At 42.3% G+C, this 10,000-nt stretch overlaps 2 protein-coding genes across 3 annotated transcripts in view; both read left to right on the top strand.

Annotated features, from left to right (window-relative positions):
• fhl1b (four and a half LIM domains 1b) overlaps positions 1-6,741 on the top strand; it is a 7,029-nt gene extending 288 nt beyond the window's left edge. The window contains exons 1-6 of one of the 2 annotated variants that reach the window (XM_060895965.1): positions 4,253-4,473; positions 4,991-5,153; positions 5,355-5,529; positions 5,753-5,922; positions 6,004-6,190; positions 6,269-6,741. In XM_060895965.1, the coding sequence (XP_060751948.1) occupies positions 4,998-5,153; positions 5,355-5,529; positions 5,753-5,922; positions 6,004-6,190; positions 6,269-6,423 (843 nt within the window). In that variant the 5' untranslated portion in view covers positions 4,253-4,473; positions 4,991-4,997 and the 3' untranslated portion in view covers positions 6,424-6,741. Of the gene's footprint in view, positions 1-4,252; positions 4,474-4,990; positions 5,154-5,354; positions 5,530-5,752; positions 5,923-6,003; positions 6,191-6,268 lie in introns of those variants that run through there. The other variant, XM_060895964.1, reaches the window with a different exon arrangement.
• Positions 6,742-7,705: 964 nt separating this feature from the next.
• The window catches only part of LOC132863610 (adhesion G-protein coupled receptor G4), a 10,953-nt gene continuing 8,658 nt past the window's right edge, over positions 7,706-10,000 (top strand). The window contains exons 1-3 of the mRNA XM_060896512.1: positions 7,706-7,763; positions 8,604-8,672; positions 9,073-9,711. Coding sequence (XP_060752495.1) covers positions 8,609-8,672; positions 9,073-9,711 — 703 coding nt within the window. The 5' untranslated portion in view covers positions 7,706-7,763; positions 8,604-8,608. The remainder of the gene's footprint in view (positions 7,764-8,603; positions 8,673-9,072; positions 9,712-10,000) is intronic.

The raw sequence follows: 10,000 nt of genomic DNA, 5'->3' as shown, positions 1-10,000 counted from the left end.
GTGTGTGTGTGTTTGTGTGTGTTTGTGTGTTTGATGTAGATTACTTTGTTAAATACGAAGCTTTATGATGTTCTCTTTATTAATTTCCACACCATGACACAAGGGTGTGACCCTGAGTAGTGCAGTGTGTAGTGAAGGTCTGGTGACTGTGATGCATCTGGGTCTCATGATCATTAGTGTGTTTATCAGTCAGTTCTGTGTTAAGGAGAACATTCAGAAAGAACAGATTCAACTTTAACGTTCAGGATTCATGGAAAAGGAAATGCACTGGTATAAAACACCATATATATATATATGTATACACACGCACACACACATATACATATACACACACACACACACACATATATAGTGTTTTATACCAGTGCATTTCCTTTATACTTTATACTGTTTTAAGTGTGAAATGTCTCACTGAACACACACTGACCCAACACACTGCCTGTGCACAATTTAAAATCACGCTGACGGCTGATGATCAGCAGCTTCAGTTTAACACAGAGACACAGATGAAGTGTGTGTGTGTATCGCTCGTGCTACACTCCTGTTCCCTGTTTGTCTGGCTTCCTGTTCTCATGCTTCACTCTCATTCTTTACAGAGGAGATCATGCCAGTGCAGTGGTGCACACACACACACACACACACACACACACACTCACACTCTCACTCTCTCAGTGTTTTCCCAGCTGTCTGGCAAAACTGAGTCTGTTTTTCAGTTTTAGGTTACACATGTTGGAATCCTTCATATGTTCATGATGAAGGCATTACACACACGTGTGTGTGTGTGTGTGTGTGTGTGTGTGTTTTGTGGTGTGTATGTGTGTGCGGTGGTTTTTCTGAAGGTAACATTTTAATTGGATGATGTCAAGGCCACAAGAAGCAGAACAGAACAGTACCACACCCAGTTACAGAGACTGTGTGTGTGTGTGTGTGTGTGTGTGTGTGTGTGCGTGTCTTGGCCTTTATCTTCACACTGAGATCCAGATGATGTGTGATGAGCTCATACAGAAGTCAGACGTCTCTCCCGGAGGAGCTGAGGGTTTGAGTCGTCTGGACGCTCTGCAGCTTCAACACATTCATCACAACAATCTTCTAAAACTGAACACAACCCTGAGCTGTGTGTTTGTGTCTGAAGTGTTTGTTAGAGTCAGTACTGATATGGACTCTGTGGGCGTCCTGAAAACTGAACAAAGGAATTATTATTTAACTTGAACTAATCTATAATGAGACTCACACACACACACACACACACACACGCACACACACATACTAAATGTGTTATTCATGAGCAGCTGTTAGAAAAGTGTTATTACGGCTAAATGGTTTAAAGATTAAAACACGGCACTTTTTCTTTCCTTCTTGGTGTCCAGATCAGATTATTTCCTTTAACAAATGTTCTCAAAGTTTTTTTTTTTGTGGACGTGAGCTCATGGCACCACCCACAGGTCACACTAAAAACAGAGTGGATTAAAACTTAACCTTGACTCACAATAAAAAGACAGATGTGTTAATCGTCAGCAGCTCGGGAACAACAGGACAAAGAGCAACTCTGTGGTCCGGCTGCTTGCAGGAGCAGACACTCAGTTCACTACAAGCATTAGTGTTGTATCAACCGTTCAGTTCTGTTCTTTTCCATATAATACACTTCAGTTCATTTATTTTAAGCCCAGGAGATGAGCTGAGGAACAGACATCATTCAGCTGAACACTCCAGGGTTTAGTGTGTAGTGTTGACTTCACAATTAGAGTTTTAATGCACAAACACAGAGTGCATTAAATTACCTTCAGTTTAAAACAAAACTATAAACTTCACCCAGTGCAGTGACGAAGTGTGTGTGTGTGTGTGTGTGTGTGTGTGTGTGTGTGTGTGTGTGTGTGTGAGAGGTTTAAGCTCCTGCTCTGCTCATAAAAGCTGCTGGTTTTAAGGCTGAATGTAAAAATGACGTGTTGTTTTGTGCGGCAGGTTTGAGGAACAGAAATAAGAGGTTGTGTGTCCTGGACAGTTAATAATCAGTGTGTAGTGTGTACACAGTTTATATGGTTGCTATGGAGGGAGTTACGACACACTCTTCTGCTCTCTCTGAAACCCTGCAATCGTTTTATTAACTTACAAATGACTGCTTTTGCTCAGCATCCTGATCTGAGCTGATGTCATTTCCTGAGTTTGTGCAGTTTATTCAGTTAGACACGATGCATTAACATTCTGATTCAGTTACAGACTGATTAGTTCCTCGTTCCACTGAGACGCTCGTGTTCTGTCCTGTCTCAGGGTTTACAGGCGAATAAACAAGTGAACATCATTCACTTTAGTGATTTAAACTGGTCTCTGTTTAAAGGAATCAAATGGCCAGAGAGATGAGATGTGTTCAGTGTCTGAACGTCTCCTTTAGTTTTATACTTAAGCTATAAGAGTCATGACGTTATGATTCACTACTGAACACTAACAGGGTCTGCATCTAAATCTGAAAGGAACTCCAAAGAAATCTAATTGGAAACATGAGAAAACTATGACGGATCAACACTGGATTTGTGTGTGTGTGTGTGTGTGTGTGTGTGTATGTGTGTGTGTGTGTGTACAGTATGTGTGTGTATGTGTGTGTGTGTATGTGTGTGTGTGTGTTTGTGTGTGTATCTACTGAGGTGATTCATTTGCATGAGGCAATAAATTGTGTGCGTAATCTGGTGTCTGTAACACACTGACTTCTCACATTCATACTGCATACTTCCTTTTATCAGATAAAAGCACAGAGCAGTGGAGTGTGTGGACATCTATCACCCATGGCTACATACAGTAACACACACACACACACACACACACACACACACACAGAGGGAAACAATAGATGAAAAACGAACAAACATTGTGTTATCAGTGGAAACTTTTACAGAGAGAGAGCGTCATTATAACCTTTGTGTGTGTGTGTGTGTGTGTGTGTGTGTGTGTGTGTGTGGTATCAACTCAACATGTCAGTCCTTTTCACCTATTTTTATTGCCGTGTCTCACAGCAGGAGTGTGTTCTGTGTTCTGAGCTCATGTCTCTGCTGCTAACGTGCTGCTGATGTACATCATGTGATTATGTAATACACAAAGAAATAAAGACTGATGAAAATATGATTTGTCTTTACATTTTATTAAGAAATTGACCTGTGTGTGTGTGTGTGTGTGAGAGAGAGAGAGAGAGAGAGAGATGTGCCAGCTTTTAGCAAGCATTGACTGTTGGCATCATCTTTGTCCTCATCATGTCTGCTGTGCACACACAGTGACTTAGAGGTGTGTGTGATGTGGAGAAACTGAGTTACACACTCTTGTGTCCTGATTAAAGAAGATCTCCTGACCAATCAGAATCCAGAAGAGTGTTCTGTGGGAGATGTGAGGAGGCTGTAGAGGGTCAGTGCAGGTTGGACATTGTGTGTGAGGATCAGTGGCTCACTGTTAAAGCTCTCGTCTCTCGTCTCTGCTGTCTCTGGTTTGAACCTCTGCCTGGTTTCTTTTCTCCCTGAACCTCAGTGACATGTTCTACAACATGAAGATGTTAAATAGAGACATGTGCAGTCACTCAGCACCAGTGGCTCAGTGGGTGTGTGGAGGTGAAGGTGTGTGTGGTGATGTGAAGGTGTGTGTGGTGATGAAGATACACTTATCATGTAAACATGACACGTATACACATAGATACACATATCATGTCTTGACACTTATCATGTAAACATGATTTTATTGGAGTGTAGAACAAATGTGATGCTAAGAAGAAATCAGTAAAATAATGTAGTGAAGTCAAACAGAGCAACAGTGTGAAGTCTAACAGTCTAAATGTTTTATACTCAAATGGAAATAATATAATATAATATATAGGAAATAAGATAAAGAATTATATAGGGGGAAAAATAATATATAGAAATAAGGATATAAAAAAATAAATAATAATAGAGCAAACAGAAAAAAATATATATATGTATAAATATTAAAATAATAAATTATATATAAATAAATAAATATATAGACGAGGCCCCGCCCAGAGTAACATAACCCCACCCTTCACCTCCCCAGGAGCCCCAGGTGGGACCTGCTGGCTTTCACTCTCTTTCTCTTTGCCAGACTTAGAGCCCCACTGGGTTCCAGCCCCTCAGCTCACCTGCAGGTGGTCTCGATCCTGTGCAGCGTGACACTGCAGAGTGACGCACCCTTAGACATCTGAGCTATCAGAGCATTCTGACGTCTCTGCTTTTTTTTAAACATTTATCTTTTAGTTCACGTCACCGCTCCACCTTAAAGTGGTCCTAAAACTCACCTGAAGCAGGAAGTGAACCCTGATCCTCATTATGAGAGACCTGCTCACCTGCCCACTGAGCCACCAGGACCTGCTGACTGCTTGTCTGCTCGTGTTAAACATTTATCTTCTTCTTTACACCAACAAGCTGCTTTAAAGTGTGTTTATAAAGAAGTTTCACCTGAAGTGGGATGTGAACCCAGATCCTCCAGGTGAGAGACCTGCTGACCTGCTCACTGAGCCACAGGGTGACGCTGACACACTACTGTTTTTTGACATTTATATTGTTCTTCACACATAATGAGTGATCAGACTGTAACAGGTTCAGCACAGGGTTTCTTCAGCTGAGACTTGAACCAGGAGCCACACAGTGAGAGAGCAGCAGCACAGCCTGGGTCTGAACACACCAGACAACCAACACCTGCTGAACACCAGCTTCTATCTTTTACATGTCAGAAACAGATGCCGCTCCTTATGAGGTCCTCACTGTAATGTTGGAGGTTTTACTGCTTTATTACTGACTCTAAAGCTTATTTCCCCCCAAAATGGCAGCTCAGCCAATCAAGCAGAAGAATGTGGAATGATTGAGCTCCATCTTATCTTGGTGCTCCACACTTTCCACTTCAGTAGATAAGGGAGGGAGGGAGAGAGAGAGGTCTATTATAACCTGTGTGTGTGTGTGTGTGTGTGTGTGTGTGTGTGTGTGTGTGTGTGTGTGTGTGTGTGTAGTGTCAACATGTCGGACCGTTTCACCTGTTTTTATTGCCGCGATGATCTGAGTGGGAAGAAATATGTGCAGAAGGATGACAAGCCGGTGTGTGTGCGCTGCTTTGACAAATTCTGTGCCAACACCTGTGCAGAGTGTCATCATCCAATCAGCACAGACTCAAAGGTCCCGCCCACTTCTCACAACACACTAACATACAGACCACAACATTGTGTTATAATGAATGGTAATAAACATTAGGCAGCTTTGACCTGTAAGAGATCATGTTTTCACCCATCAGGCCTTTTTTGTCTACCTGTTATTTACCTGTAAGGACCTGCTCACCTGTAAGGACCTGCTCACCTGTAAGGACCTGTCTCTCCACAGGAGCTGCACTATAAGGGTCGTTACTGGCATAAGGACTGTTTCCGATGCTCCAAGTGTTATAAGAATTTAGCAAAAGAGTCGTTCAGTGTGAAGGATGACCGGATCCTGTGTGGGACGTGCAGCTCACGTGAGGACGCGCCACGCTGCCACGCCTGCTACAAACCCATCCTAGCAGGTACACTTACCATCGGAGGAACAGATCCTCACCTGTAACAACCCTTTACCTGTAAGACATGTGGGATGCAGAGAACGTACACCTGTAAGGCATCTTAGTATGAAGCTTATAACCTGAACCATATATCTTTCACCTGGACAGCAACACTGTCTAATAATTCACATCTCATTCAGAGAGTGTGTGTGTGTGTGTGTGTGTGTGTGTGTGTGTGTGTGCACTGAAGGTACAGAGAGTGTGGATTACAAAGGCAACGTCTTTCATGATGAGTGTTTCACGTGTTTTAAGTGTAAGAAGCCGATTGGTTCTGAGAGCTTCATCACTAAAAATGAGAACGTTTACTGCAGCAGCTGCCATGAGAGCAAATTCGCCAAACACTGTACTGCCTGCAGGAAGGTGAGACACACACTCACATGCACACACACACGCAGGCAGGCACACACCACACACTGTGACTGTGTGTGTGTGTGTGTGTAGCCCATCACAGCAGGTGGAGTGAACTATCAGGACCAGCCGTGGCACTCAGAGTGTTTGGTGTGTGTGGTGTGTGTGAAGCCTCTGGCCGGATCTCGCTTCACCTCTCATGAACAGAAACTCTACTGTGTCGACTGCTACAAAACACACGTGGCCAAGAAGTGCAGCAGCTGCCAGAACCCCATCACTGGTACACACACACACACACACACACACACGCACACACGCACACACAGAGTTACAGAGTTTTGTTATTTTCCTGTTGCAGGTTTTGGAAAAGCGGCTAACGTGGTGAACTATGAGGGAGGAACGTGGCACGATTACTGCTTCACCTGCAAGAAGTGTTCAGTAAACCTCGCTGACAAACGCTTCGTCTCCAAGGATGGAAACATCTACTGCACCGACTGTGCCAAAAAAATGTAGAAACACAAAAAAGACAAATTCTATAAGCATATAAAAATTATGTGTGGTTTTTGAAGTCTTATTTAGCTGTAAGTTTCTCACTGCATGAGCAGAGCATAGGAGCAGGAGCTAAGGCTGAACACCAACAATTAACACAGCAGTTCATTCTGCTGAGTCAGAGATAGCTTACATCTGTATATCCATGTGTGTGTGTCATATTATAAATTATATACATTCCACAGACATATTTACATTGAGACTGAAACTGAAGTGTAACGAATAAATGTGTGATGAATGAAGTAGTGATGAAGAAGTGATGAATAAATAAATGAGATCAGAGACCTGTGTGTTTTTTCTTCATTTACTGAATGTAAGCCAAAGGAACAGCACCATCTAGTGGTGGAAATAAGAAACAGCGCCATCTAGTGGTGGAAATAAGGAACAGCACCATCTAGTGGTGGAAATAAGAAACAGCATCATCTAGTGGTGGAAATAAGGAACAGCACCATCTAGTGGTGGAAATAAGAAACTGCACCATCTAATGGTGGAAATAAGAAACACCACCATCTAGTGGTGGAAAGAGGAATGTGTTCACATGATAAATAATTAAATACTAAAGTTGATGTGAAATAAACATTAAATGAAATACAAATTAATTAACTTTATAATTCAATAAATAAATCAGTGTTACAACTAAATGTGTAACAGAGCTGATTCTCTCCACACACACATTCCTACAGTGATGAATATGATGTTGGTGTGTATCAGAAGTGTGTGTGTGTCATTGACAGTCACTGACCTTCAGGTAACAGCAGAGTCCGTCTCCTTTCTGATTAACCTCACTGTCTTTATATAATTTAATTTTATACTCCTCTGTCAACGGGTCTCTCATTATTATTCCACAAACTCATCACAAGTGATATCGGGGGGACCTGCAACACACACACACACACACACACACACACACACACACACACACACACACACTTTTTAACAGCTTTATTATAATTATACACTTGCAGCTCATATGTTTCTCTCTGCATGGTATTTGCACCTCATCAATAAAGGCCACCACCGAGCAGATGTTCAGTTTAAATACAGCAGCAAAAATCATCAACATCATCAACATCATCATCATCATCATCATCTCCATTTAAAAATTGATTACTTTAAAATAAAACCAAATCAGGCCAACATCTAGTGCAAAATCACCAGAGCTCATCACAGTGTTTACACACATCAAAGATTAATGTGTAACCAAGTGGAACACACACACATACACACACACACACATACACACATACACACATACACACAGTACAGTGCACAGGGACACAGAGACAGAGTGGATTCATACAAAGGTGAGTTTATTTAATAAAATCAGACACAGGTAAGATCTGAGAGAGAGGTGTGTATATTCTGAGTACTGATGATGATGATGATGATGATGATGATGATGATGATGATGATGATGATATTTGATGTTTAATGTTGTATTTGTAGTCGAGTTAAAGTCAGGACAAAGCTGTATGAGGTGAGATGATGGAATCTGTAGTGGAATTAAAACGTGTGTAGAGAAATCAGTGTAAGATCAACGAGTGGAAATAGTCTGAGTAAAGGATACACACACACACACACACACACACACACACAGTAGCTCAGCTGTAATGATGTGTGTAACTGCTGTCTCAGTGTTGGTCCATAGAGCAGTGATCACTGTATACAGTTCTTAGTGTTTTATGAACCCAGTTTGATGTAGCGAACATTTTCTGTACTTTTTTGTTTTAAATGAAGATGAAGTGATTGCTCGTGTGTGATGTGGGAGCTCGATGGTTAAGGTGTGATCGGTAGGTCAAGGGTTTGAGCCCCAGGTATACCAAGCTTCCACTGCTTGGTCCCTGAGCAAGACGCTCAGTTGTGTAAATTGAAATAAAACAAATGTAAGTCACTCTGTATGCGGGAGTTTGCTAAATGACGTAAATGTGTGTGTGTGAGAGACGCCACTGTTACAGTATAAACTGTTATAAATATGTTCCGCTGATTATGGGAAGTTCTCATGGTCATATTTGTCCTGTATTTTATGGCGACTCGACTCCTAAAATGCTCATAAATCAACAGATTTTATTCCACGGTGTGTTCTCATTTGTAGTGTGTGTGTGTGTGTGTGTGTGTGTGTGTGTGTGTGTGTGTGTGTGTTGCAGGAACCATGTTCAGTGTGGGTTTGTGTTTTATGGTCTTGTTCCTGCGTGTCACCTGTGTGAAGGATGCAGGTATTTAATTTATTTTACTTACAAGTGTAAAATAGTCTTAACATTTCCAACAGAACTACAGGGAGTGACATGAGGTCAGGTTTCGCCACAGCAAGTGACAGTGAAAAACACACACACACACACACACACACACGCACACATACACAACACACACGTCTTTTTCGTTGTTTTTTTTACTTTAGCTTAACTTACAGTCACTTTAATGTGAGTTAATATACAGAGCGTTTGGACAAACACTGATGTATTAAAGTTAACATCTGCTCTGATGCTGTTACTCCACATTGAACACCTTTATGTTATAAACACCTTCCAGATGTGTTAGATTACAGTAATAATAATAATAATAATAATAATAATAATAATAATAATAATAATAATAATGTAATAAATGTTTCGGCAGTGTCAGAGATTTTATGGGGGAAGACGGTGGTCCTTGAACACACAAGCTGCCAGTTTTGGAGTCTGAATCCAAATGCGTCTGTTCCGTCTCTGTCTGAGTTCACGGTCTGTGTGAACGTTCAGAGGAGCATCAACAGCTCGGTGTGGAGCGCCTTCACCTACCTGCACCCTGACCGCAAACGGGTGGAGCTTGGGTTCGGTGGACGCGCGCTGCAGCTGCAGGTCCGTCTGTTCGGGAGGAGCTGGGTGACGGAGGACACGCTCACAGTGGGACGCTGGCACTCCGTGTGCATCACATGGTCCTGCTCGGCCAGCCGGCTCGCGCTCGTCATCGACGGCAGGGCATCGGAGCTGAGGAACGACACGGGGGAACCGGGCCGAGACAGGGCTGTGTGTGTGCTGGCAGGCGGAGGCTCGCTCACTCTCGGGGCTGCACATTATTACGTAGGAGACAAAATGGAGGTGGAGAGTGGCACCAACCTGCAGGGACGTGTGACCATGTTCAGGGTGTGGGGCAGAGAACGCAGCGTGCACGAGATCGCCACCAACACCTGCACCGATGGTGACGTCATCAAGTGGCACGGACACGTGTGGCTCAATCACGACTGCACACCTGTAGCAGACCATACGGTCAAATGTGGTACACACACACACACACACACACACACACACACACACTTTCATGCAGCTAAATAATGCTAAATCTAACTGTAACCTTAAACCCATTAAATAAAACTAACTTTCAGCTCTAAGTTTTAGAATAAATCTGTTTCTCTAAAGACTTTTTGTCTTTTTTTAAATTAAAAAGTAAAAGGTGAAATAAGAAAAGAATTATTTGATGTCACAGAGATTATTAAAATTAGTCTTTCCATTTCACCTTTATCCAGCTTTAACCAGTTGCTGTAGTAACAGCAGTGTGTGAGTGTTCT

This window comes from Tachysurus vachellii, chromosome 20 (genome assembly GCF_030014155.1).
Source record: "Tachysurus vachellii isolate PV-2020 chromosome 20, HZAU_Pvac_v1, whole genome shotgun sequence".
NCBI lineage: Eukaryota > Metazoa > Chordata > Actinopteri > Siluriformes > Bagridae > Tachysurus > Tachysurus vachellii.
The sequence above is the reverse complement of the archived record's forward strand: the minus strand, read 5'-3'. Positions and strand labels throughout refer to the sequence as shown.